This window comes from Cyrtonyx montezumae, unplaced genomic scaffold, assembly GCF_038088225.1.
Source record: "Cyrtonyx montezumae isolate F1298 unplaced genomic scaffold, pur_monq_1.0 scaffold_26, whole genome shotgun sequence".
In the NCBI taxonomy this organism is placed as follows: Eukaryota; Metazoa; Chordata; class Aves; order Galliformes; family Odontophoridae; genus Cyrtonyx; species Cyrtonyx montezumae.
Genome location: NW_027072003.1, coordinates 1,349,767 through 1,377,760, shown reverse-complemented (window position 1 = coordinate 1,377,760; position 27,994 = coordinate 1,349,767). Strand labels below are relative to the sequence as shown.

The window sequence follows — 27,994 nt, the reverse complement described above, 5'->3', positions numbered from 1 at the left end:
GGTACAGCTGGAGAGACATCAGCCTTGCTCAAACATGGATGGTGTGGTGCCAGGTTTGCTGCTGTGTAGAGCAGAGGGCCCAGCCAAGCAGATTGTTGTGCAATGCCCGTGCGACACACACGTATGTGCAGGGCTGGGAACAGTGGGTGCTGCTCCTTTCCAGGCACGCTGGGATTACCGTACACCAAACCTCCAGGGAAATGCATTTAAAGAAGTGATCAGACACATGAGGAGATGTGTGTGCTGGGCTGGAGTGCGGCAGGGCAAACACACCAGAGGCTTTGGGATGCTGCTTGGAGAGATCAGAGATCGGAGATGATGTTGTGTTCAAGCTGCGATCCCACACGGAGGACTGAGACCTGAACCCCACCGATGACACAGGGGGACAGGGGTCTCGCTGCAGGACAAAGGTGCACGTTCAGCCTCAGCTCAGCTTTCCCAAATGCCACTGCTGCTCATCAGGGATACTGGGCACGTGCTCTGCCCAGGCTGCTGCACCCATCCCATCAGTGTCAGGTATCTCGTTTGGCCTGGGGGGGACTATGCCACAGATAATTGCCTGTTTCCTGGGTGCTGGGATTGGGCTCCGGGGTGAGAGTTTGGGACGAGCCAAGCCGGGTGCGTACCTCCCTGCACGGCTGAGCTCATGCTGCAGACATGGATGAGGTCACCAGGATAATTGCTCTCCCGAAGCGCCGTATCTTGCTGGAAGAGGCTGTTACGAAGGCGGAGAACTTGCTAAGGCAGAAAGTACGTTGCATGCCCCTGGCCGAGGGGAAGCTCAGCAGCAGAGTGTGCCAGGACCTCCAAAACACAGCCCTCGGGCTGCAGGGCACGGCAGGGAAGGAGATGCCAGCAGCCGAGCTGGAGCTCCCGAGGAAGGCAGGGGCCGTGCCTCAGTTTCCCTGCATGCTCAGTGCCTGAGCAGCACTCAGAAAGCATTGCAAAAATCATCCAAGGAGTGGTGGCCTCACCTACCCAGTCCTCCTTCCTCCCACCGGGGAAAGGACCGATGTGTTTCATCCCCCGGTGTAGCACTGCAGCAGCCTCAGGGTGACCCCAGCGCTGCCCTTCCCGCAGCCCTCGGCGGTTTCCTTCGCTCTGCTCTCAGCTGGTTCTTCTCCCCGCGGCCCCATGACAGGTATTTGAAAAGCTGAGAGCAGCCCTATCGCATCCCGCAGTCAGTGGGACAGCCAGACAGCAGGGAGATGGAATCAGAGCGAGTTTCGTGGGGAAACAAACAGAAATACTTTTGTCAGCGCACCAGAAAAAAAAAAAAAAGAAAAGGAAAAAAAAAAACAAAATAGCCACTCCATGGAAAAAATCAGCTCTTTCCTGAATAAAGCAGAAAAAACGCTGCCGTATTGAGCTGTGACATATGGTTACACAAATAGAAACCACAGAGGGGAAAATCATGTTTTCTCTTTCATTATTTATCACTCTCTAACTGTCTCCAGCTGGGTGAGTAAACAGCCTCATTGGGCTGTAATGAGAACAGCCTGCTGCCACTGTGCTCCAGGCTGCCGGATCCGTCCGTGTGTGTGCAGGGCTGCGATTGCTGTGTTCCCATCCCATATCCATCCCCATCCCATCCCTATCCCCATCTATGTCCCCATTCCCATCCTTATCCTTATTCCAATCTCCATCTCCATCCCCACCCCCATCTCCATCCCCACCCCCATCCCCACCCCCATCCCCATCCCATCCCATCCCATCCCATCCCATCCCATCTCTCTATCCCCATCCCGTCCCACCCCCATCCCACACTGATTCCCCACGGAATGGGGACAGGGACACGCAGTCCCAGCGCTGTGACATTCTCTGATCGCTGAGCACTGTGTGCAGGCACAGTGGCTGCTCCCGGTGATTATTCGGGGAGTGATGTGATGTGCCCCATTTCCTCCCCATGAGCCACACTGCAGATTGGCTCCTAAGTGTCCCATGAAACAGCCGTGTAAATGCCACTCTGGGAAAGCGGTGGTGAGGGCGGTAGTGGAGGACAGACACTGTGCTGCCTTCTCGCTCTGATTTCAGCTGCTGCATCACCAGCTCTGAGCATGGTGAGGTCCATGGCTGTGCCGTGGTCCTGCTGCTCCCCCAGAGCATTGTCTGTCCTATCCCATCACTCCCCAGAGGGCAGTTCTGCAGCTCTCAAGGTCCGGAGGACCAGACCACAGCCGTGCTCCCTTCCCACCAGGACTGTGGTGATGTCCCTTTTGGAAGCAGTGTCTGTCCCTGCTGTCACTGCTGGGGTCCCTGTGGGTGGGTGGCAGCAGCTGGCCCGTGCCCCCCAGCCCCATTTGCTTTCTGGGGAGAGATCAGCCTTTCAGATTCAGATCCCCACGATTAGGCTGTGGATTAGGCTCTGAATTAGGTCAGAGTACCGGAGGGTCCCTCCTCGCTGCCTCCTTGTTTCTTCCTGCATCTTTCTTGGCCCCAACCCACACGCATTGACCAAGGACACGAGGCTCCATCAGCCCTGTCCCTCCTGTCCCCGCACCCAGTGCCCTTCATGTGGATCTTAGGGCCATCACATCCACCTGAGCACTTTGGGGGTGGAAAGTTCTAGCTGCAAGGCAGCAGATCCTTAAAAGTGAGCAATGGGGAAGAGCGGTTTCCCGTGGAGACTGACCCACTTCTCTAGCAGAGAGCAGCAGCCATCCCCTCTGCCTTGAGCAGCTCTCTGAGCAGGACCCCTTCCCTCCAACAAATGAAAAGCTATCAGCACACGGCGGCGTTCCCAGTGCAAACTGACCCAGTTTTGAATGCTCTCCTCCCACCTGAGGAATAGTACATGCCACATTTGGAGTGAAATTGGGTCACTGTTGAACAAAGGTCATGAAAGAACACGAAAAGACTTTTCAGTCGGAAACCCCAGTTTCCACAGTCCCAAATAAAGTTATAAATAGAGTGGCACAAATGCGCACGGAGCAAAAGAGCGCTGTGTTTACCCGGTACACCCAGCTTAAAAATCCAGCCTGAACCAAACGCTGCTTTCACCACTCTGCACTTCCTGCGAGTGCACAGGGCGGGGAGGGGGGTTCAGGAGGAGCAGTGAAGAATCTGGTCAGGAGCTGACCTTCTCCTGCTAAACCTTTGCCCCCTCCGAGCGTGGCCGTTGCAGTGGGATGTGGGCATCGCTGAGCACCCACGGGGCACAGCCCGGCCCGGCGCACGCTCCATCCCGTTGCCGTAGCGCTGAATCAAAGCCCTCTTACAGTAAGTGCTCGCTCAGCTTTCACAACCGCCAGCTGATGAGCTAATCCCTGCCCGCTGCCCCGGGAAGGGATTGCACTCGGGGCTCCTTTTCGCAGAATCCCAGAGATGAGCACCGGATTTGGAGTCATTGAGAAACGCTGACAAACAAGCAAATGAAGGGGAAAGCGTGGGGCTGGGCTCCCGGCAGGCAGCTGCGCAAGGGACGCTTTGCAAAGGGCAGGCAGGGGTTAGCCGGGGCTCGGGGGGATCGCAGCCTTCCCAAGCTCCTTATGGATGATCCCAAAGTGTGAGCAGCGGGCTGGGAAATGTCTGCCTTCACGTGGGGAGCACGGAGCCCTGGTCCTGCCACGGGCGGCTCTGACCCCTCGCTGGGCTTGGTTTGGAAAGGTTCTTGTTTGCTGGCAGCTTTGCACACACACACACACACACACACACCTCTCTATCTAGTACATATGGTGCCAGACTCTGTGCGTATTTCCTGTTAACATCTTCCTCGTGTGGATTTTAACGAATTGGTGTCGGGCGAGCGCGGTCGCTAATCAGCAAGCGTTAATTTTATAAAGGGACAAAAAGAGGCTCCGCTCTAATTGATGGAAAATCGGTCATTCTGCACCGGGTTATGGCTCCGAGCCCTGGCAGCCCTCATCCCCAGCACTGAGCCTGGGGTGGATGGGAATGCTCCGTGCCATCCCCACAGCTGTCGGTTATGGGTTGGGCCATGGGATCCCCGCTCCCATCGGAGGCCTGTGCCCATGCTCCACACGCTGGGGCTGCTCAGGCTTTTATGGCAATGTGATAAGGCAGCTCTCCGTGATAGGAATCTTCGCCTTCGTTAAAGGGAGGAGAGAAAAAAAACCACACCGCGTTGCATTTTGAAGTCTCCCAGGGACAGTTCATTAAGCAATCAGCTCCTTTAATGAAATATTTCTTTGTTAAAATATTCATTGATCTGCTGCAGTTTTGCATGCAGAAAGGGAAGGGCCGTGGCCCAAATGCTTTTCTGCAAAGTTCTCCCAAGTGCGTTGTGCCCCCATCATGGGTGTGAGACTCTCCCCTGGGAGGAGCAGAGATGTGGGGCTTTGCCCTCACTTTTTCCCCCTGTATCTCAGCCTGGTGATAGCAGGCAGCGGGATGAGGGGAAAATTGGGCAACTGTGGTGAGGGCAGAGTTGGGGGGGAGGGGTGCTGTGAGGAGGGCTCATTTCTGCCGGGGGTGCACTAGGAATCCCTTCCATTGGGGTGTGGGCTGATGCCGTGGGGTGAGGGAGGAGGAGGGAGCCCGGGGAGCCGGGCCGAGAGCATTGGCAGAGGAAGAAAGAGAGGAGGGGAAAAACATATCCTGAAATGAACAACTGCAGACAAAGGGCCAAGTCTGGCTCTCCCCCTTCCTTAAACCTTACACCATGAGTAATCCCGCCGTGCGGGTGAGCATCTCCCCAGGGAAACAGCGCAGACAAACACGGGAGCACAGCCGTCCCTGCTCGGGATGAGTAACATTATTTGAAAAGCAGAGACATGGCAGAGAGGGGAGAGGGAAGAAGTAAAAACAGCTCACATGCGAGGAGAGAGAAGCTGGGCGTGCTGTGGCTCTGGGTGCCAGCATGGCACAGCATGACATGGCACAGCATGGCATGGCACAGCATGGCATGGCACAGCATGGCATGGCATGGAGAAGCACAGGACAACATGGGGTGACATGGCATGGCACCGCACAGCGTGGCATGGCACATGGGGTCTGGCTCCACTGCAGTGCCAGGTCCACACCATTGGCATGCTGCAGTGCACTGATCCACGGCTCTGGGCTTGCAGCCTCCTCCCTCCCTCACGCCGAAGCTTTGCAGGCACGGAAGAAAATTGTTCCCTGTCTGGTGCACCCCCCCCCCCCCCGACATCCTTTTCTCTGTGTGTGGGAGCAGCGCACCCACAGCACACCCACACCTCTGTCCAAGGAGGGGAAACTGAGGCACGGCACCCGCTGAGAACCCCGGGCTGTGCCGGGGATGCAATACCCCCAGCACCCGAAGCGCTGCGCTCCTCACCCAGGGGGCTTTCCGTGTGCGGGTGGGGGGGCGGTGCGGGACGCCTGCCGCTTTAACCGGAGCCAGGAGCCTCTCATCACTTACAGTAACTCGGTGCATCACTGCTCTCCTTGCGCAACAGTGCGCTGCTCCAAGAGCCGCGGCCCTGCCAGCGCGTCCGCCCCCTCCTGCCCCAGCCCCGCACAGCCCACGGGGACCACGCGAACAGCCCCACTGTGCTGCCGGGCACGGCCGCGCCGAGGGCTGCACGGAAACACGGCTGCACTTGAGTGGGAAAGCGGATTTTCTGCTTTGCACCTCTGAAGGGATGGGAATTCGGGGCTAAGCCGTGTAAACACACCGTGCACTCCCTCCAGAATATGAATCCAGAAGGGAAACAGTGGCACTCTCTGTGTTTTCCATATTTTCCCATTCCCAGATTTTCTTTTTTAATTTTTGTTTAACTTATTATTTTACTTTTTGCCTTGTAAGGACACAGGGCAGAAGCAGATCTGGGGCTGCTCTCATCCTCTTTCTCTCAACGATTTGTGAATAAGAAGAAACAGTTTTCCTTTCCCAAGCTGCTCTGCCACAGGAGAAAAGATTTCAGCTTCCTGTCAACTGATGGAGAAACAGTCGTCCCCTTCCAGGTAACCACCTCTGATTGAGGACATCCGCTTGCCAAAGGTTTTCAGTGCTCTGCTGGGGGAATCAGAAGAGGAGAACGACCCCAAATCTGGTCCATACACAGTAGCTCTGCAGCTGCCCCACGCACTGTGACCCCACAGCTGCGAGGTTCTGGTGCAGTTGGTGTGCCTGCATCCTGCTGCATCCCACATCCCACTGCATCCCACATCCCACAGTATCCCATATCCCTCTGCATCCCACATCCCACAGTATCCCACATCCCCCTGCATCCCGCATCCCTTTGCCGGGCTCTGCAGCTCCTTCCGAACAAAGAGGGATCTCTGGGCCGCCCTCCATCCACCAGCTCCCCTCGGTGGAAGCCTGCCCACGTCTTTTTGTGCAAATCCTTCCCTCTCGGATGCTATTTGATGTCTTCAAAGGGGCCATTCTTATGTGGAGAAAAGAGGGCGCGCGCAGGTCTGACACGGCTCTTCGCTCGCCGCGCAGCTATTTTTTCACTCACAAGAGTGCCGGTTTGGGATTTCAAGACAAAACATATATATATATTCTCTTTTTCACAGGCTGATATTTGGGTGAAGAACTCACAAAGTCGGGACACTGCGTCACTCGGGGGCTGGGGAGGGAGGAAGGGGAGCGAGCACATGGTTCTGTGTCCAGGAGGGGAACAAAGCTCCACGCACCGTGCGGACACCTCGGACGGTCTGAGCCGCTGCATGGTGCCTGAACTGCTGCTGCGTGGTGTGTGGGAGGGCACCCAAACGAAGGGGATCCCAAATCAAAGGAGCCTATACCCAGGGGGCCTCAAATCAAAGGACCCCTGAACAAGGAGACCCCAAACCTAGGGGGACACAAAGCCCCAAGGAACCCGAGCACAGGGGACCCCAAGCCAAGGGGATTCCTAAACAGAGAGACCTCAAACCCAGGGGACTCCCTACCAAGAGGACCCCACATTCTGGGGGACGCAAAACACAGATGACCCCAAGCCAAGAGGATCCTACACCCAGGGGACCCCAAATCAAGGGGACTCCACGCCCAAGGGATCTCAAACCAAAGGACTCCTAAACAAGGAGGCTCCAAACTCAAGGGGATCCCAAATCCAGGAAGACCCTAAGCCCAGGGGGATCCCATACCAAAGGGACTTTAAAACCAGGGGGCCCCACATCGAGGGGCCCCAAGCCTGGGGGTGCACAGCTGAGAGCACATGTGCTGGGCCTGTTGTTCTGCCCCATGGACGTTCCAGGTGCACAGCTCTTCTGTTGAAGAACAGCTCTTATTTATTTATTTTTATTCTCATTTTTTTCCTGTAAAAACGAAATGCTCAAGGAAAAAAAAAAAGCAGAGAAAAAGACTTTTCATTTTCATCCCCATTTCACTTTTAAAACTATTTCGTTTCTCCAGAGCCCAACAATGTCCAAAATGTTCCTTGTGAAGTACGAGCAGTGCTCCCACGTTGGCGTTTCTGAAACGAACCGACTTCGACACTTTGCAGAAAAAGTTTCTTCTACCAATACCACTGCTGACCCCCCTACCCCCAGGGCCGGGCCTCCCTCCCCCCCCCGCGCTCCAAACCCCGGTTTGGGGTCTCACAGCCATTCTGTGATATGGGGCAGGGTGGGGTGTGGGTCCTGAGTGCCGCGCTGTGATTTGGGGTGCGGGACCTCAGTCCGGATGTGTCTGGCTGGATGCCGGCTCGGCTGCGTCTCCGTGGCGGGGAGACAGTGCTCCGGTGGGGGTCGGGACCCCGGTGGGTGGGCGTCAGGGGACGTTGGGAGGCGCGGGGGGTGCCGGGGTCGCCCCCTCGCCATTCCCCTCCCCGCAGCGGGTCGGTGCCTTCCCCCACCCCCACTCCGTTCCGTGCTTCCGAAGCCGCTCCGCCCCGTGCCTCAGTTTCCCTTCCAACGCTTTTCCCCTGGCAGACCAAACGCGACGGCAACCAATTAACGCGGGCACTAATTAACAAAAAAAGCGGGGAGGGGGGCGGCACCACGACCGGCAACTCCGGGCGCTCGCGGGTGGGGACGGCGCTCCCCCCACACAAAGCGGCGGGCGGGCGCGTTCCCCCCTTCCTCCCTCCTCTTCCTCGGGGGGGGGCGGGCGGGGAAAGCGGCTGCACCTGCTTTAGAGGAACTATGGTAGGGCGGCCGGCGCCCGCCCCGCGCCGCCGCGCCCGCGCCGCCGCCACCGCCACCGCCGCGCCGAGCGGAGCCCCGGAGCTGAGCGCGGTGCGTACGGCCCCGGCCCGGCCCAGGGCTGCCCGCGCTCCGCACGGCCCCGGCGCGGCGCCGCCCAGCCCGGCCCAGCCCAGCAGCCGCCGCGGGGCTCCAGGGGCGGCGGCGGTGCCGGTGCCGCTCGGGCCGCCATGGCGCTCCGCTCCTAAAGCCGTCAGCAGCCCCGGCGCGGCCGCCCCGTCGAAGTTTTTTCGGTGGGGAGGAAGAGGAGGAGGAGGAGGAGGAGAAGAGGAGGAGGAGGAGGAGGAGGAGAAGGAGGAGGAGGCGGCGCGGCCGCATGCCCGCCGCGGGCCCGCGCTCGGCGCGCTCAGGTGGGTGAGAGCGGAGCGAGGGGGCAGCGCGGGACCCCCCGCCCCATCGCGGTCGGCAGGTGTGGGGCTCGGGGGGCTCCGCACCCCCCGGAGCTTTGCGGGCGCGGTTCCCCCCCCGCTACGCCCCCCCCCCCGCCCCACTCCGCGCCGCTCGGAAGTTTGTGCGGCGCTCGGACAAAGGCGGAGGGACCGGGGTCGGTGAGTGCGGGGCTCCGGGGCGGGGGCGGCGGCTCGGGGGGGGCTCCGCTCGGTGCGGGGGGATGGGGAAGGTTTGGGTATGCGAGTGTTGGGGGCGGGCGGGGGGCAACCCCCCCCCGCCCCCCGAGGCGTTTCCCCGCTGGCAGCGGAGGAAGAAGCGGGGGGGAAGGGGGGGGGTTGTTGGGAGTGGGGCTCCGAGCTGACCCCCCCCAGCCCCCCTCCCCCGGCCCGATCCGCTCCGCAGCCCCCACCGCTCCGCGCCGCGTTCCTTTGTTGGGACTTCGCCTTTCCCCCCTCGTTCCGTCGCCCGCCGCAGTTTTCGTGCCGGCCGCTTCGAGGGCTTTTTCTTTTTTTTCTGTACCGTCATTTTATTATTATTATTATTCATTTTTCCGTCTGCCCTCTCCCACTGCTTTCCCCTTCTTCCCCCTTCCCTCCCCCTCCCCGCATCCCGCAGCCGTTCCCTCGTTCGGGAGCGATAACTCCGAGCGGAGCGGCCCCAACTTTTTGTACCTCACCGGGCACCGCCGGGCCCGACCCGCGGCCGTCGGACCGCTCCGAGGTGAGGGGGGAGGGGAAGACGGGGGGGGCGACGGGGGGAGAAAAATAATTAAAATAATAATAATTAAAAACATCCCTTTGCGAGAGGCTGCGGGAGAACCCCGCAGGTTGGGGCCGTGGTGGGGGTGGGGGGAGCGGTGCGGCAGCCTTCGGGGTTCGGTGCCTTTGTTCGTCGGGGCGGTGCGCGGAGGGGGCTGCAGCGCGGAGATGGGGCCGGGCGGGTTTACACCGCATCGCCCCCGCGGTGGGACGGCCCCGTGCGAAGGGTCCAGGCCGGGTTCGGGGTGGGGCGGAGGGGTGAGGAGGCTCCGTGCTTCCCCTCGGTGTCACACGGCCGCGGTTTGGGGACCGCGATTTGGGGACGGCCGCTTGTGGCCGCGGCGGCAGAGCGCTCCGGAGCAGCGCGGGGGAGAACAAGTGGAGCGCGGTCGGCTTTTCATTTTCCAGTTGAGAATCTTATTTTTTTTTTTTTCCTCTTTTCTTAAAAACGCACCGAACAAACCCAAATCACGGAACTGCCTCCCTCCCTCCTTCCCCCTTCTTCTCCCCTTCATCACCGTGAGCTTTTAATTCGGATAAATCACAATGCCCCACTCCGTGCTGTGCTGGGGAGGGGGATAAAGTTGTGTTGGGGCTCTGCTGTGCTCTGCACAGCCCTGGAGCAATCTGCTCCTGTTCCTCCTGGAGCCGCCGGACTCGGGGATACGTTGTAAAGCAATAAAAAATAATAACTATTAGTTCTTAGTTTCTGTATTAAAAGCTTGGCTTGTTTTGAACCCGGAGCAGAAGTAAGAATTACTTTATTATTATTATTGTTATTATTATTATTTTATGTATTTCTTCCTCTGCGTTAAAAATCACTGCTGTGCAATGGGAAATCAGAGCGGTGCCGTGGGACCCAATAGGGTCTGCACGATGTCCCCCCCCCATTCCCAACGAAAGGAGCTCTGGTGCTCCCGCAGAACCCGGCTCGGACTTCTGTGTCTTTTGATGAATTCCCACCTTTCCTTGATGCCTGCCTAAAGCCCATCGGTGGGTGGATGGAGAAATAGGTGCGTTTGTAACACCGTATTCCTTCCCCCCCCTCCTTTTTTCCTTATTTTTGTTACTGTATTCTTCCCTTGTTTCAATCGAGATGAGCGGGGAAAGGCCGGGGGTGAAATTCTGTGCGTGGTGTGGGGCTGTGAGTGGGGCCTGGCTCGGGGCGCTGCCCTATGCTCATGCATGTGGATTTAGTAATTGCTGGGGGGGTTTTGCTGGGGGGCCCTCTCTGCTCCGTGTTGGGTCAGGCTGAGCATCGCTGGGCACAGTGAATTCTGTAGGGCTGCAGCACAGAGCCTGGGTTTGGTTTGGGGAATAGGAAAAATATCCTGGCCCCAGGGAGGTGCCCCCCAGCAGCGGGGTCCTGGCAGCACTGTGTGTGGGGAAGGGGAGCTCTGGAGCTGCGCCTTTATTGAGGGAAAAAGTGAGAAGGCATAAAGGTGCACTTTGGGGTCGTGGCCTTCCACCCCGCTCCGGGAAAAAGGGTTTCGTCGTGCTGAGACCTTCACTGTTTCTCTGACCCCCACTTTTATATTCCTCTGCCCCCTTTCTTCCCCCCCAATCCCACTCCGGTCCTGGTCGTGTTTAAAAGTAGTGCACGGCCGCGTCTGTCGGTGCCGGGCACTCGAGGGGAGCCCTTCTCGCCGCGGGATGTTTTCCCTTTGCCGGACTCCGCTGGAGCCCTGGAGCGCTATGGCTGCAGGTGGTGGGGGGGGGTTCCAGCAGTGCCCCCCAGCCCCGCTGTCCGCACTGGGCGTGAGCACCGGGAATCTCGTGCTCTGCGCTGTCCCCTTTGATTTCCATCTCCCGCGGCTGAGCCGCGAGCTGAGGACGGAGAGATGGAGGGAGCGGAGCCGCGGCCGGGCCGTGCTGCGCCGAGCTGCGGGGATGCCGCTCGGGACGGACTGCTTTGCCAAGTTCTGCTCCGGTGTCAGTGATCCGCGTGGCTGACGCTGCGCGGGGGAACGCTGCCGACGACCGGAGAGCTGCGGGGAAACGCGTTTGGGAGCGAGACGGTGTGGGGGGGCCGGAGTTGGGGCGAGAGGAGGTGATGCTGCGGCCGCGCTCTGTGCTCCGGAGCTGCGGTGCGGGCCGGGGGATGTCCGCACGGGGCTGTGCTGCGTGATGGGGTCGGCGGCACTGCGCGCTGTGCCGGGCTCGGGCTGCCTCAGTCCTATCTTTTTTCTATTAAAAAAGGGTAAATTAAAAAATAAATAAACCGAATCGAGCCGAAGCCGCCGCCGGCCGTGTGCCCGGGGCCGGGAGCTCTGCTCCGTGCTCATCGTCGCTGCGCGGGATCTGCCCCGGGCGGCGGCGGTCGGACCAAAGTGGCACCGGGAGCAGTGGGGGGGGGGGGGGGAGGGGGGCTGTGCTTTTTGTTTTTTGTGTTTTTTTTATGCGCGTGTTGTATTTGTTTATTTCGTTTCTAAGCAGAGTGGAGCGCGGCTGAGAGGTGGACGGGATTTGTCGCGGCTCCTCGCGCTCTGCTCTGCCCGCGTTTCTCACAAGAGGAAGGTGCGAGAAGAAAACTTTTTTTCTCTTTTTTCCTTTTTGAGGAGGGGGAGAAGATTCCTCCCGAACACGCGGGAGGTGTGAAACCCCCCCCCCCAAAAAAAAAAACCAAAAAACAAAAAACATAAAATTAAATCCTTGTTAAGGTACCAAGGGTGGGGGGAAGGACACCCTAACCGGGGCCCCGCTTCCGAGGCGATCTGAAAGCTGTTTATTCTGCCTCATTGGCAAAGCTCCTGCACGTGACTGCTGAGAGGAGGCGCGGGGACCCCCCCCCCCCCCCAGTACTGTGCTGTACCGGGGGCTGTGCTGGGGGCGAGCAGCTCTGGGCAGCAGGCAGTGGAGCAGTGTGTTGCCGTGCACCTTGCCCAGCTCCCTGTGCAGCCAGGGTTATTGGGGGGATGGTTTGGCGGTGTTGGGGGGCTCATAGGATGCAGAGCAGCCACACGTTGCCCAGCACTGCAGCCCAGCTCTGTCCCACCTGCCCCTCGCTGTGTATGAACGCGGAGCTGATCCCGTGCGCTGTAGGGTTTGGTGAGTAACTATTACTGCTGCTTTACCATCAGTTTCTGAGGGGGTCTGCCCTCTCTCTGTGTGTTCTGCATGGGGACCACCTCTGAGGAGCTGTCATGTTCTGTGTCGTGGGAGTGCTCAGCCTCAGGGATGCGTGCTGGGCGGGCAGGTGGGTCATGTAGGGAAGGAGAACAGCAGGGCTGGTGCTGCGGATACACTCCGGTTCCTCCCTGGCAGTGGGTCTGTGGCTCTTTGGGGTGTGTGGTGATGGTCTGGGGACACGTTGGGTGCCGTGGGATGGGGCTGCCAGTGCGGTGACCCCACTCAGCCACACAGTCCTGGAGTTGCTGCCAACCCTGGGAGGGGCACAAGGACATGGATGTGTCCTTAGCCCCACACTGTGCAGGCGGAGGGCTTTGGGGCCCCACGCTGTTACTGAGAGCCCAGCGGAGCTGTGTGTTGTGCATCACGAACGGTTGGCTGCCCCAACTCTGGGGTTGGCACAGAGATGTCCTGGGGCTCCCTGCAGCCTCACCCTGTGCGTGGGCTGCGTTGTCTTTGCGACCCCTCCGGCACAGAGTGGCACTCGGCATGGAAGCAAAGCAGGGCAGTGTCCCTGAGCAAACCCCAAACCTATGGCAGTGCACTTTCTGCCTGAGGCATCTCCTCTATCTCTGCCCTGGGGGTGGCCCCCTCCCGCAGCCCCACGTCCCCTCCTGTGTGTGCCCGGTGCTGGGAGGGCAGCTCCCCACTGCAGAGCACAGCTCCGAGCTGGGAGATGAGTGCGGTGATGTTCACCCTTCTGGGAGTGGAATGGGAAGAGAAAATCAAGCACCTGAGGGGCGAAGTCCTCTGGCTCCTGCGGCAGGAAACGTGGATTTTGTGCTCTTCCAGGCACAGCTGCAAAAACCGCTTCTGCTGAGATGGGTTTGGGTGGGGGCGAAGCCACAGCCCTTATAAAGGCTGTGCTGGGAGATGTGTGCGCGGGGGCTGCAGCAGAAGCAGGGCTGGGCTGCAGGTGCAAAGTGGGAACAGAGGAAGAATGGGCGATGGAGAGCTGACAGCACACCTCGTCCTGCCTCAGTGCTGCGTGCTGGGGCAGCGGGGATGCATCGCATGGAGCCGCCTTGGCATCAGAACTGCTGCCAAGGGGAAGAGAAATGGGGAAGGAGCCCTGACCCCCCTGCACCAGGAGAGGTGTGCGTGGGGAGACCCACGCCAGGATGTGGGTGTGGGGCTGTGCAGTCCTACAGCAGCGTGCGTTCCTCTGTTGCTGTGTCTGATGGTGGAGGTTTGTGCTGCTGGGAACAGCTGAGCTGCAGTACTCTGCTCCGTGTGCTGGGTCCCAGTTCGGCTCTGCTGCCCTGGGGTGGGAAGCTCAGAGCCCTCTGGGTCTGTCCCTGAAGGTCGCTTTGTTTGGGCTGTTGGTGCTTCCCCTTTTCAACTGGGTTTTACTGGTACCTAACGTGGCACATCCTGCTTTTAGGATTTCTTTCTGAATCCCTTGTAGTCTTCCTCTTGATGCTGGCGGGTTGCAGCCCACACAAATGGCTCTGGCTGCTGGGAGAGCTACGGCCCGAAATCTGGGTCAGGCTTTGGGCTGTGGGATCAAACAGAGTGTGGGCCCTGCAGGTTGCTGGAGCACAGCCCCGTCCTCACCCTGATGCAGGGGCAGTGACTCTGCAAGTGGCTTCGAAGCTGTTTGCAGGGTTAGGGTCAGCAGGTGCCCAGCAGGGCCTGGGGCGTGGGGGGCACTGGGGGACTCATCCGTAGTGGAGTCAGTGCTTTGTGTTGTGTCCCTTTGCTGGGCCGTGCCCTGGGGAGGGGAGATGTGCCGTGCCCAGCAGTGCAGCCCAGTTCCTGGCACACGAGTGGCTTCTGGGGGAAACCGGTTCCAAGGAGGGCAATCTGCAAACCCAGTCCTGCCCACCCTCCAGGGGTGGATGTGGCTTTGGGGCAGACAGGGGCTGCAGCACTGCCCCGTCCCTGCAGTGACAGCAGGTGGTACCGCAGCCGCCCGCTCTCTGGGGTGGGCTCCCGTGCCGTGATCCCACTGTGCCCCAGCACCGTGGTGCACCCCATGTTCTTGTGCAGGGGGGAAACCCCCACACTGTACCAGGTGCACTCTGCAGGGGGATGTATGTGATGCCGCGTGCCTGGTACACTGGGTGCAGAGCTGAGTGCCTGTGCACCCCAACACTGAGTGCTTCGGGGCTCTCCCTTTGTCAGGAGCACCCCAACACTGGGCAGCACTGGGGCAGTGCAAATCCCCAGCATTGGTTCCTGTGCTCTGCCCAACGCTGCTGTGCTGCCACAACTGGGATGCAATAGCTGTGCTGCGGAGCAGGAGATGCTCGGGGGTGGTTGTGCCCCACTGCCACCTTTTTACTCCTCTCTCCTTATGAGCAGCAGAATTTCAGCACGGAAACCACACGGAGATGGGACGTGCAGCAGGCGGTGTGCTAGGGAGTGTTCTCCGGGTGAACGTTTGCACAACCATCATCGAATCTGGGACAAAAATTGCAGCATCTGAGTTCTTCCCACCACGGAAATAACCACTGCATAGATCTGTGCAGCTGCCAGGGCTGCAGTGGGTGTGTTGCTCCCAGGACTCACCCAGGACACCTCTCCACTGCCCTCCTCTCATCACTGCAGCTAGGCACTGTGCAGGGGCACCCGTGGGCACAGTCCCACTCAGGTGCAGAGGGAGGGGAAGGGATTTGCACGTTGTGTGTGCATGCACGGCGTGCTGAATGCAGGTGCTGTTGCATGTCCCTGCTGCACGTGCATGTTGGTGGTGGGGAGCAGCGAGGCACATGCATTGTGCACGAAGGAGGACGATTAAGCCCCAGCCTGCATTTGCAGGGCAACGCTTTGCAAGATGCTGGTGTCACAGCAACGCGTCCTGACAGCGTGGGGACACAGCTGGGGCTGCAGTGCACTGCTGGTGTGTGTAGCCATGCACGTGAGCACAAGTGTGCGTCCATGCACATGAGCAGAAGTGTTTATCCACACACACGAGCACAGGTGTGCATGCACAAGTGTGTGCATCCACGCACGTGAGCAGAAGTGTGTATCTGCACACACGAGCACAGGTGTGGATGCACAGATGCGTGTGCACACGTGCACGTGTGCCCAGGTGTGTCCATGCACACACAGCTGCACACATCTGGGCCCCACTGCTGCTTTCCCATTGGAGAGCAGTGCTGGGAGGTGCTGTTAATTGTTTTAATGGGGTTTTGCAGAGGAGGTGTGCTGGTGCTGGGTGCCATGCAGCCCTCGTCCCGTGTGGGACACGTGGCTTTTCCTCCCATTGCTTTTCTTTCTTTTTTTTCTCCCTCTCTTGGGAGTTTGGAGTGGTTTTTTTTGTTGTTGTTCCTTCCCTGCAATTTTGTTCCCTTCTCCCCCCCCCCCCCCGATTCATTATCATTTTTGTTAATTAGATTGTGATGGGAACGGTCTCTATTCAAACAGAGAACCTTGGGGATGTGCACTCACAAGTGCATGGTTTTTTTCGGGGGGGGGAGGGAGAGGGCCTTGAAAGAAACCATTTTACCAATAATTTCTTCATAAAGCTCCTTAAAAGCACATCCCCCCCCCCCCCAATTAAACGATTTGAATTTCCCCGTTAACCGCTTGGTGCTTCCTCGCATGATTAGAAAGGGATATTCATTTATGCCTTTTAAACGCCGCCCCGATTAAAATCAGAGAGATTTTCTTTCTTTCTTTTTTTTTTTTTTTTGCCTTCATCAAAATCTAACATCCTTGAGAAATTAATTTGATGCCTCTTGTTATCAATTAATTGAATCTCGTTGGGAGAGAGCCTGGTGCGGCGGGCGGCGGTGCCGGCCCTTCCCTTCCCGGTTGCTTTCCCCCTCTCTTCCCCTTCTGCCGCCGCTTCTGAACGCTGTGACATTATAAAAACTCGGCCCTTCTTCTTCTTATTTTCACTCATCTCATAAAATAAATGAATAAAACTTGCTCCCCCCTCCTCCCACCACCCCTCCTCCCCCGTTCTCTCCAGTTCCTCTGGTACAGAATACCCTTTTCTCGCTCTCCCTTTCCTATAACTTTCAGTGGGAGAGAAAAGAAACTTGGTGCTTTAGCAATCTCCCGGCGTCACGGAGCGACCGGGGTCCGTCTTTCTTCCTTTTCTTTGCTGGATATTGGATATTTCATTTGAATCTCCCTCTTTTCAATTAACAGGCTCCTTCCCCTCGCCCTGCTCCATTCTCCTCCTCTGTCTCCGCAGTGATTTTCCTTTCTTTAATATTTCAGCTCTATCCCCCGAGACGGATCTGCCTGCGTTTTTTTTTTTAATAGACTTTTTCTCCCTCTATTAAACTTTTCCAATCTTCGTCCCTTTATTTTATTTCATGTTTTTTACCTTCCCCCCTCTTTAAGCAAAAAATAAAAAAAAAAAATAAAAGGAAGAAAGGAAGAGGAAAAGTTATAAAATCCAACTTCCCGAGTGACCCCGTTCTTCGTTTAAATAACCGAGGGGAAAAGGAAGGCTCGGCGCTGCCTTCGTTTTAATCCCTGTCGCAGCATTTGGCAGTGGGGTCGGGGTCCCATGCTTGGCCCTGGTGTCTGCTTGTGGGGTGCTGAGGGCGTTGGGATGCGGTGCAGCCCCCTTTGGTGCGTGGAGCAGTGGGGCTGCAGGCGGTTGCGTTGGAGTTCTGCTCCTCTCGGGCCCTGCTCTGCACTGTGTCGCTGTCGGTGCTCTCTGAGCTGCTGCTGCGTCCCAGCCCTGCTGCTTTTGGGCTTCTCCATTGTTCTGGGCATTTACTCTGGACCCCAAACCTTCTCTCTGTTCATGAGCACCTGTTGGGGACCCTATACCCATTCATGAGCACTTATGGAGCACCCCATAAGCACTCCCTGCAGGGAGCCTCATACCCGTCCATGAGCACCTGTAGGGGATCCCAGATCCCTTCATGAGCAATTGTGTGGGGCCCTAAGTCCCTCCACTCACAGCCATATTGGACCCTAAACCCATCCATAAGCGCCTGTAGGGGATCCCAAACCCATCCACTAGCACCTGTAGGAGATCCCAAACCCATCCATGAGTGTTTGTGGGGGACCCTTAGCTCCCTTCACAAGCATTTAAGGGGCACCCCAAACCCATCCACAAGCACTTGTAGGGACCCCAAAGCCATCCATGAACAGCTATGGGCGCTCCAGACCTACCCATGAGTGCCTGTAGGTTACTCCAAACTCATCCATGAGTGCCTACAAGGCCCCCCACACCCATCCATGAGCACCTGTAGGGGATCCTAAACCCATCCGTGAGCACCTGTAGGTTACCCCAAACCCACCCACAAGCTCCAGTGGGTACCTAGTGGGGGGTGCTCCCACCCCTGCCCCATGGTGGGCGCCCATGGGTGGCACTGGGGTTCCCCTGAGCCGTTTGACCAGGGCCCAGGCACCAAGTCACTATTTAATTAGAGGTCCCTGATTAACAAAACTTGGTGTTCTGCTTCCTCCTGCCCTCATCTTTCCTGGCTCCGAATCAATGGCTTTGATATGCTAATTAGGGAGTAATTTAATTTCAAAAGGCCGCAATTAACAAGGGTGTTGTGGACATGCTGTAGTTAAGCAGCGTAATCTAATTTGCATTAGTAACAAGCAGGGACTAATTAGAAGCTTAATTAGACACTTAGACGGCTCTTGTGTTTACTTTCTTAATGAGATGGAGTGGGGCTCTCTCTTTTTTTTTTTTTTAATCTTTTCAAGAGCACAGCGGAGGGAAACGTGGAATGGAGCCACGTGCCTGACCCTGGCAGTGCTGGGGGGCTTGGGTGGTCCCAAAAAGCAGGGCAGGACCTCCTGTGGGGGCAGAGCACCGCTGAGCGCTGTTGGTGCATCACTGGGTGCAACAGAGCACCACTGGGTGCGGTTGGAGCATCCTCGTGTCTCCAGGTGTGCCTGGACCAGGACAAGCCAGCAGTTGTGTGACCCTCTGGGGACATCCCCCCGGGGAGGGGGAGTGCTGCCCCATTACCCCATGCCTTAAACCACATGATGCAGCCCGCGGGCGCTGTGCAGCGCTCAGTGCTGCCCGCAGGAGTTGCTGGGAGCGAGATGAAAGTGGGAGATGAAAGTGCCTGGAGGTGTGATCCCATTAAAGCGGTGCCCGGGCTTAGCCAGTCCTTGGTCCCTTAAATCTCTTCTAATTTCCAGTAATGCTTTAGATTCATTTTAGCTCCCCCGGACTTTTATTTTTAATCCCCTTTCCACATTTCCATGTGTTTATGTGTTAATTAAAGGGTAAGAAGCCATCCTTCCAGCAGTCCTGGCTGCCTCGGATCTGGGGCAGCCACAGAGTGCTCCCACCAGTGTGTGTGGGGCTGGGGACAACCACCCCTTAGATGCCACATCCCTCCTCCCAGAGCCCACATCTGCATCCCCTCCACACGCTCTGGGTGTCCATCAGGCTGTTAATTGCATTAATTACAGAGCTCAGAGGTGTTAATTGGAAAACCCCGGTCCCGTGCCTGTAGTGTGTATGGGGGGGCATCAGTAGAGAGGAATGGTGCACACATCGCGGGTTAGCAGCAAGTCGGGATGTCAGGGAGATGTTGCTGCTCAGATTAAGCAATTGTTAATTACAAAGCGATGGTAATTAATATGCTCTGGTTGCCATATGGCGCACTGAAGGCCGGGGGATGCTTTCATTGCCAAAGGTGCACGCTTCAGTAAAAGGAGGAAAAGAAGCAGACCTCACCGCCATCATTTTTATTGTTTATTATTATTTTATTTCTTTCGGGTTTTGTAAAACTTTTATATGAATGGAAATATTTTCGCTATGATGAGTGCTTGCTTTTATGACTTCCCCCACGGCGCTGGGAACCTGAACACTGCTCCATCCCATCTGGGCTGCGAGCTCACTGAATGGCGGGGATGGGGCCATCCCCCACCCCACCCCGTCCCGTCCCGTCCCGTCCCGTCCCGTCCCGTCCCGTCCCGTCCCGTCCCATCCCATCCCATCCCATCCCATACTCACTGCAGAGAGATTTCCTCCCATTTCCCAGCAGCTCTCCTTGGACTTCTCCCCATAGCCAGGGAAGTTGATATCCTTTCCAAAACCCTTTTTTTTGAGGGTTGTTTTTTTCTTTTTCTGGCCTTTTTTTAATGCTTCCTGACGTAGCTCTGGACATTGCTGTTCTCCATATAAAAGGCAGATCTCTCTCTTTGAATCCTGCTGAGGGTTTGGCTGTGGTGAGGCCATGTGGCTCCAGGACCTAGGGGCTCCATGCAGTGCTCTGTGTGTCCAGTGCTGCAGAGTTTTCTGTAGGAAAGTGAGAAAAGGGAAAAAAAAAAAACAAACCACCAACTAATTCTGAAGGCTTTTGCCTTTAGGGGCAAAACAGGAGGAAATGGGGCTCCAGCTTTCCCAGCTGCTCTGCTCCTAATGCAGCATCTGCAGGCAGCATCCCTGGAACCTGCTCAGCTTGAGCTGTCCCGGTGCTGCTGCTGTGATCCTGTGCACCGTCTCCGTGTGATGTCCAACATGCAGCATCCACATACGACATCCCCCATGCACTGTCCCCATTCAGCACTGCCATGCAACACCCCAGGCAGTGTCCCCCATGCACTTGTCCCCATGCCCCATGCCCATGGTGCAGGAGAGAGCCAGCAGCCCCACATGGGAATTAATGTCAGTCATACACCCTGCGGAAACGACTTCTGAAATGCATATAATCTCAAACATGCAAATGAGAAGCTTGCTTCACCCTGTTTAATATGAATGATCAGCTCCTGAATAGCTATTATTACACGCCACATTTCAGCAATTATGTTGTTCGCGGTTTGTCTTGCTGTCTTTTGGGGTGGGGTTGGGGGAAGAAGGGGGAAAAAGAGAAGAAAAAGGGAAAAACAGTAATTCTTGTCCCCATCCCTCGTGCTTTATTTCCTCCTCTTTACAACTCGTAGGTCAGCTCTGAGCAGTGGCAGCCAGCCCACAGCAGGATGGGCTTTGGGGTTCTTTCTAACCCTGCCATTCAAGGGCTGTATGATCTTTAAGGACCCTTCCAACCCCGCCATCCTATGATTCTGTGATCTTTAAGGACCCTTCCAACCCAACCATCCCACGGTTCTGTGATCTTTAAGGAGATTGTTGTGACTGCTGTCGCTGCATCTTCTGCTTTGTGCCCAGCTCTGCTTGCTCACACCAGCAGCAAACTTCCAGGCCCGCTGGGTTGTGTGCCCTGCAGGAAAGTGCTGCAGTGCCCTATGGAAACGTGCTGGAGCCGCTGGGATGTTGAGGGGGAAGGGCATAGTGGGGCTCCTCCTGCCATTCCGAGTTTGGAGCTTCGCCATTTCCCTTGCCTCAAAATAAAATATTTTGGGATTTCTGAACCTGAGATCAATTCTCACGTCCTGGTGCTGGAGGTGGGGGTGCTGCCAGGGGGGTCACGCTGTCCTCTCACCCTCTGCTCTCTCCTTGCTCCTCAGGTCCCACTAGCACGTCATGATGGTGGAATCCGCCTCGGAGACGATCCGCTCCACTCCCTCGGGCCAGAATGGGGTCAGCAGCCTCAGCAACCAGCCCGATGGGGGGGGGGGCGGCGGCGGGGGCCGGGAAGGGGCTGCCAGCGGGGACAGCAACGGGGAGCTGAGCCCAGTGGAGCTCCTGCACTTTCAGCAGCAGCAGGTAGGAAGGATCCGCACGGGGCAACCCAAAGTTGGGCACGGGGTCATGGTGGGGACCTCTGGGTTTGGCTGCCCAAGTCCTGATGTAACAGGGGCACCCAGAGCTGGTGGCCGCTGTAACGGGGACACCCAGCAGTGGCACCCAGCTCTGCAGCCAGCTGCCTTCTGGATAGCCCCAAATATAGATACTCCACAACCTGTCTGGGTGCCCTGTCATGGGGTTCTCCAGACATTTGGGTTTGGGGCAGCATTTGTGTGCACCCCGTCCTTACTCCGAGGGCTGCTCCAGGAGATGGGTTGCACCAAGCCTGGTTCTTGCACCCATCCTTATAGGGACGGAGCCCTGGCAGCAGCCTGGCTGTTCTCCAGGGCAGAGTTGCCTGTGCTGGGGGGGTTGTCATGCTCAGACTCCGTGGGCACAGTGCCTGAGGAGGAGTGCTCTAGAAACGGGATGAAGGCCACGCACTGTAAAGCAGGGGCAGGTTTGCTGTGTTTCAGCCCATCCAGATGGTGAGTGCTGCGGGCTCAGAGTGCGTTGGGATGAATTAAGCTCACATGTGTGGCAGAGACACATGGAGCTGCGTGTGTGTGCTCCATCCTGGCACATGTGTGCACCTCGGAGGTGGCACACACATATCCGGTGTCCCCGTGTGCCTGCAGGTTACCTTTCCAAACAAACTTTGGAGAAAACATAAATTTTCCTCCTCGGATACTAAATAAGGCAATGATCCCTGCCTCGTATGGAGATCGCCTCCCTGAGCCATAAATTCCAGCGTGAAAGCTGTAAAAAATTGCTGTGTCTGATACTTTAGTAGTGAGTGCTGTAAATCCATTACCTGAATAACAGCCGTTTCGCACGCAGTTAAGCCCCTGTTCCCCTGCTCTGAAGGGTAATCATGCGTGTAATGCTCCCGCGAGTCACCCTGCGAGCACCGCGCTCCCCTCCCCGGCCCGAGTTGCATTGGATGGAGGAGCTGCTGCAGGCAGGGCCGTGCTGTGTGGGGAGGGGGAGGTGGGGGTCCCATACAGGTGCACACTGCTCAGCACGCGGCCGGGGCTGCTTGCCCAAATCTCACCTCTTTGACCATATTTCGTCGCTGTCCCCAAGTGTCACCCTTCTGCTTTTCTTCCTGCCGGGCTCCCGGTGTCTCCGACCTGGCACGAGGAGCTCTGAAGGCGGAGGGTTGGATGCCCTTCCAAAACCAAATGCCATCTGCAGTGTTGGACCGGAGGGGAGGAGGGGACATCCCCGCAGCCATCTGTCTTCCTGAGAGCCCGCAGGGTCAGGAGTGATGTCCCCAGGCGCAGAGCTGTGCACCATTAGGTGCTCTATGAGGGCTTTGCATCCACCCGCACCGTTGGGTGCTGCTGTCTGACAGCTCCTCTGTGCTGAAATTGCCTTTTTCTCAGCTGTGAAAAGCAGTGGAGGGTGGGGGAGCAAGGAAAGCCAGCACTCAGTGCCCCCACCTAAGCTTGTAGAGCTGCCAGTGGCTTTGAATTCAGGCTTGCCCTTATGGGACGTTTCCCAACGAGGTCTTGTGTTCTGACCTCGTTGTTCGAGTTGGTTTTGTAGCTGTGAGCTGCGCCTTTGGGCTCTGCTGCCCGAGCTCTACATCTGCTGGAGCTGGAATCCAGATTCCCTCCATGGGTTTGGACTGGGAGCCCTGGGCTGGGCTCAGAGTTTGGTGCAGGTGGTGCTGGGGATCCCTGCTGCACCCCTGAGGGAGGTCTGTGTATCATGGGGCAGTCAGGACCCTCTGCTCCTGGCTGCGTGCACCCGTCCCAGCCCAGCTCCATCCATCCCATTGGGAGCACCTCCAAATCCCTGGAGGGACCGGAGCGGCCGTGCATCCCCTCCCCTCCCTCTCCCCCAGCCCAGGGGACGGCGTTGCCCTGAAATCCGTGGCTTTCAATGGAGGGGCCCCGGCTGCAGAGCCTGAATAGCGCGCGCTGCTTTGTGCCGAGGCTGGCGGAGGGGAGAGGTCGGCCAGGGGCATGGGAGGGCTGCCCGGCCCCAAGCATCTCCCCCCGCCGTTGCTGTGGGAACGCTGACAGACCTCCAGCGCGTCGGCATCCGCGCCCCAAAGCGCCCACCCGGGGCCGTGAAGGAGGGGATAACCGTGGGGCTGGACCTGACCTCCTCCCCGTCATCCTCCCTGGAAACGGGGTATGGGCTGGGGGGCACTGCCCGGTGCTGGAGGTGTGGGATGGGGCAGCATAGGGCTGTGGGGCTTTGGGGTACCAGGGTGCACCCTGGGGGTTTGGGGATGCCCACTGCTGGGGGGGTTGTGCTGAGCGGGACCCCAAGTGCTGGGTTTGGGGTTCAGATTGCTCTAGAAATGTCCCCCGTGAGTTTGTTGCACCTCAGCCTTTCCAGATGCTGTGCCCACGCCCTCTGCCCGAGCCCCTGCGATCGAGTGGGGACAACCAGAGCCCCTCCACCCCCCTATGTACCACAGAGGCCACACAAACTCATGACACCTCACATGGCTCTGGCCTTCTGCGCTTGGCTCAGGACTCCCCCACATTTGGGGGCGTTTGGGGGTTTTTGTTCATTTTCTTTTCTTTGTAGTTGAAATTCCACCCCGAATTCCGTGCAGCCCTATGGAAAAGGGGCGTCCAGGAAGCTCTGCCTCTCCCGCACCGGTCCGGGCTTTTATTTTATTATGCAAAAATAGAGATGTATTTACAGTCCATTGCGGGCGCGTGCAACATAAAGGGAGCATTATTAGCGGAAATAAGGCTCGTGAAGACAAGCAGCAACTTGGAGAAGTTGGAGGTGGGGGGTGGGAGAGGGGGGCACTGCTGTATGATAACGAAGGTCCCATGGCACGGGACGTGTGATCCCATGTCCCATGCTTTGCACATCCTGCTGCCGTTGGGATAAAAAGGAGAGCGGAGCGCTCCGTGACGCTCATCCCTCTGCTCGGTGCCCTGATTGGTGCTTCCCATTTTGCTGAGCACGAACGCAGGAGGGGTTTGGGGCTGTGGTTTCTCCTCCTTTGTCATGGGGTGGACAGAGGGGGGGGTCCCTCAGTGCTCTCTGTTGGGGGAAGTGGGGCTGACCCCAGAGCTGCGCGGATGAGCGACGAGGGGAGGAGTGGGGTCCAGCAGCACTGTTGTGCTGCACAGTGCTGCAGGACACTCGTGCTTTTTCTCCCCCTCTCAGTGTCATTTTGTTAATTCTGCTCTTTTTTGAGCCATTTGGTTCTGGTTAAGCTCGGCCGGGGCTGGGCTGAGTGGAAGTGCTTTTCAATATGGCATCATTTACCGTTAATATCCATCTAAAAATATCTGCGCGGCGTTTTAATAGCTCTAATTCTGGAATGCGACGATGTCATTTTTATGAGGGCAGTGTAAAAACTCTTCGGGTTTGAGTTGCTTTTTTTTTCCTTTTTTTTCCTTTTCCTTTTTTCTTTTTTTTCCCTTTTTCCTTCTTTTTTCTTTTCCCTTTATTCCTCTTTCATTTTTTCTTTTTTTCCTCTTTCCTTTTTTTCCTTTTTTCTTTTTTCCTTATTCTCTTTTCTTTTTTCTATTATTTTTCCTTTTTTCCTCTTTCCTTTTTGTTTCCTTTTTCCTTTTTTTATTTTTCCTTTATTTCCTTTTCTTTTTTCTTTTCTTTTTTCCTTTTTCTTTTTTGTTTTTTGTTTTTTTCCTTCTTTTTTCTTTTTTCCTTTTTTCTTTTTTCTTTTGTTTTTTTCCTTCTTTTTTCTTTTTCCTTTTAATTTTTTTCTTTTCCCATTTTCTCTTTTATTTCTTTTTTCCTTTTTTCCTTTTCCGTTTTTTTATTTTTTTCATTTTTTCCTTTTCCGTTTTTTTATTTTTTTCCTTTTTTCCCTTTCCCTTTTTTATTTCTTTTTTCCTTTTTCTCATTTTTTCTTCTTTTTTCTTCTTTTTCCCATTTCTTTTTTCCTTTTTCTCCTTTTTTCTCCATTTTTCTTCTTTTTCTTCTTTTTTCTTCTTTTTTCTTCTTTTTCCCATTTCTTTTTTCCTTTTTTGTTTCCTTTTTGTCTTCTTTTCTTAATTTCCTTTTTTTCCCCCTTTTTAAATTCCTTTTTGTTATTTTTTTTCCTTCTTTAATTTTTTTCCTTCTTTAATTTTTTCCCTTCTTTTATTTTTTCCCTTTAAAAAAACAAACAACTTTTCATCCCAACCCATCCTCTTTTGGTCCTCCAAAAGCAGCGGAGGGACAGCAGGGGACACAGCCATCTCTGGAAGTGCTGTCTGGATGCTCATAGGCAAAATCTGGGGGGTTGATGTCATTTTTAGGGCAGTCAACCCACGACTCGGTGCATTTTTCCCCTTTCTTTCAGCATTCTGTGGTGCTCAGTGTGCACACGGGGCTGTGGTTGGGTGCGTAGCTCTATGCGGGTGCTAGCACTGGCTTTTGAGGGAACACTTGTACACCCAGGCACTTCTCAGGTCCTTTGTTCAATTCTTTTCAGTACTTAAAAGAATGAAGAAATAAGCTGAAGTCATTAAATGAGCAGAATCCAGCCAGGTTCCAGTGCTGGGGGCTCACAGCTGAGTGTTGGGGTCTGTCTGCATCCCCCAGCTCGTATTGCTGCAGCGGGCGCAGCCCCACGGCTCAGCTCCCGACGAGTGTCTGAGACACTGCAAACTTTCTTTTATGGGATAATTTGCTGATCAAAGGGAGCCATCCAGGAGCATGATGAATTTGACACAACCCATTCGTTCCTAATTACGGGTAACGTGCTAATGACTCTTGAATAACACCGTGCAGCGGGCTACAATTTAAAGAAAAAAAAATCATCTTTTTCTTCACTTGATAGAGCTGGGAGGTGAACACACATCTGTTCAGGGGGACACCTCCATCCCTCTGCCTCCCAGCGCAGCCAGCACACGGCAGGGGGTGCACCCCTATGCATCCCTGGGAAGGGGATCCTGGCACTGTGCTGAATGGGTGCGTACAGCCTGGGTGCTCTATAAGCAGCATGCCCTAGAGCGAGGGTTCCTATAACCAGGGTGCCCTGTAACCATGGTGACCTATGACAAGGGTCCCTGTAACCAGGGTGCCCTACAATGAAGTTGCCCTCTAACAGGGGTGTCCTATAGCAAGGGCCCCTGTAACCACAGTGCCTAAAACCAGGATGTCCTATTGCAAAAGTGTCCTATAACCAGGGTGCCCCATAGTGAGGGTTCCTATAATGAGGGTTCCTATAACCAGGTTGCCCAATAGCAAGGGTTCCCTGTAGCCAGGGTGCCCTACAATGAAGCTGCCCCATAATAAGGGTGCCCTATATACCAGGGTGCCACATGTCTTTCCTCTGTCCAGCGTGTTTCACCATTCCCCTCGTACCTGTCTGCTCCTGAGCACCATTCCCCTTTGATCCCATACAGCATTTTTGGTGCACAGCCTCCTCATCCCATGGCTGAGCTGAACTGAAGCAGTGGAGTGGGGGCAGCAGGCACCGTGGGGGGGGGGGGGGGGGGGCTGTGTGCGGTCTTGAGGCCATGCCATTTTTTTTCCTGTAAATCTTGTAATTTCGTGCTTGACAGCACACCAAAGTGAGGCACCCAGCGGGGAGTGAATTAAATTCCCCCCTGAGAGGCGGTGGCTCAGCCCCCTGCGGCCCCACTGCTGCCATGGGACACCTGTGGCACTGAGCCCCCTGGTGCCCTCCCCACCCGGAGCTGCTGGTCAGCAGCGTTGGTGATGCTCAGCACAGAGCTTGCAGTGATCCCAGACCCTCCTGGAACCCCACAGCTCCCGTTGGTGCACAGAGAACAGATGTGGGGGGTATAGGGAGAGCTCTAGGAGCCCACGGGGTTGCAGTCCCACCCCGTCCCCAGCTCCTGAAGCCCCACAGTGCGAAGCAGCTTTGCGTTGACTCCGTCCACCCTTTGGCTTTTAACTGGAATTACTGTTTTCATTTTGAAAAGTAATTAAAACATCAGACCTTGAGCTGTCATAACTGTCACACGGCTTCGTGTGCGCGTTACCGATGCGCATCTATCGCTGCTAATAGCAGGGGATTATTGAGCCTGGGGTGGAGCGTGCCCCGCTCTGGCTCTGCCGGCTGTGGGAGCTCGGTTTCTGTTTTATTTGTGCGGTGTTTGGGTGATGTGATGAGTTGGTTGGTTCTTAGAGCCTCCCCCTTTTCTGCTGCTCTGTGACTTCTCGGTGTGATGCCCTCGTGCAGGGGTCACCCTGCACGTGCTGCAACCGCAGTCTGGGCAGCGATGGGAAGTTGTGGTGCTGCAGTGTGGCTGCCTGCTGTGATTGCAGCCGGTGTCTGTGGGCACGGGGCACGCCAGGCGCTGGCTCTGTGCAGGGTGCAGTGATGGAGGGGTCCGGCAGAGCAGAGCCGGGGTGCCCTGGTGGTGCAGGAGAGCATCGGGTACTGCGCTCCTTTGCGCCCCATTAACCAAACAGGGAACTGCAGTGGGAGGACACTCAGTCTGCAGCTGGAGGGCGAGCGAGCATGGAGGGAGGAGGAGGAGGAGGAAGAGGGGTGAAGGCAGAGGGCCCCTTCTTGCAGCCCACCCCGTGTGTCTCTTTTGCAGGCTCTCCAGGTGGCACGCCAGTTCCTGCTGCAGCAGGCCGCGGGGCTGAGCTCCCCCAGCAGCAATGAGGGCAAGCAGCCGGCGGTGCAGGTGAGCCCCAGGACCTCCCCCTCTCCGGAGCTTTTCGGGAAGGGCTCGGCTGCAGAGCGGTGCTGATGCACAGGGCCGGGGCAGTGCCGTCTGTGGGACGGCTGCGACGCAGCAGGAGCCCAGAGAGGGGCAGATGCAGAGCTCCAGGAAGGCGTGGGGCTTTGGTGCATCAGCCCCAGCCCCAATGCTCATCCCATTCCTTTGGCTGCCTCTGTAGCAGCAGTACGGGAAGGAAAGGGTTGCTTGGGGTTGAGGCTGCGTTTGGGGGAATGGTCCCCCTGGGATGCAGCGTGTTGGGCACAGGAGGGATGGTGGCACGGAGAGGAGGGCACCTGGTGCCACCTCACCTCATGGCAGCATTTGGATGGGATTACGTGGAGCTCCCTGGTACTGGGGGAAAATTTGTGCTCACGGCTAGGCACTGGGGTAGGGGCAGTCCCTGAGGCTGGAGCCAGGTGGGACCCCTAGGGTGG

The 27,994-nt window shown here is 56.6% G+C and overlaps 2 protein-coding genes across 6 annotated transcripts in view; one reads left to right on the top strand and one right to left on the bottom strand.

The window, feature by feature from the left end:
• Positions 1-8,343: 8,343 nt before the first annotated feature.
• FOXP4 (forkhead box P4) overlaps positions 8,344-27,994 on the top strand; it is a 37,672-nt gene continuing 18,021 nt past the window's right edge. For 2 of the 5 annotated variants that reach the window (XM_065740299.1, XM_065740297.1), the window contains exons 1-3: positions 8,344-8,423; positions 20,706-20,904; positions 27,432-27,521. In XM_065740299.1, coding sequence (XP_065596371.1) covers positions 20,722-20,904; positions 27,432-27,521 — 273 coding nt within the window. In that variant the 5' untranslated portion in view covers positions 8,344-8,423; positions 20,706-20,721. Of the gene's footprint in view, positions 8,424-8,512; positions 8,622-20,705; positions 20,905-27,431; positions 27,522-27,994 lie in introns of those variants that run through there. The other 3 variants (XM_065740301.1, XM_065740300.1, XM_065740298.1) reach the window with 2 other exon arrangements.
• FRS3 (fibroblast growth factor receptor substrate 3) overlaps positions 21,406-27,994 on the bottom strand; it is a 103,141-nt gene continuing 96,552 nt past the window's right edge. Inside the window, exon 8 of the mRNA XM_065740304.1 lies at positions 21,406-21,420. The gene's annotated coding sequence lies outside the window, so the exon portion shown is untranslated. The remainder of the gene's footprint in view (positions 21,421-27,994) is intronic.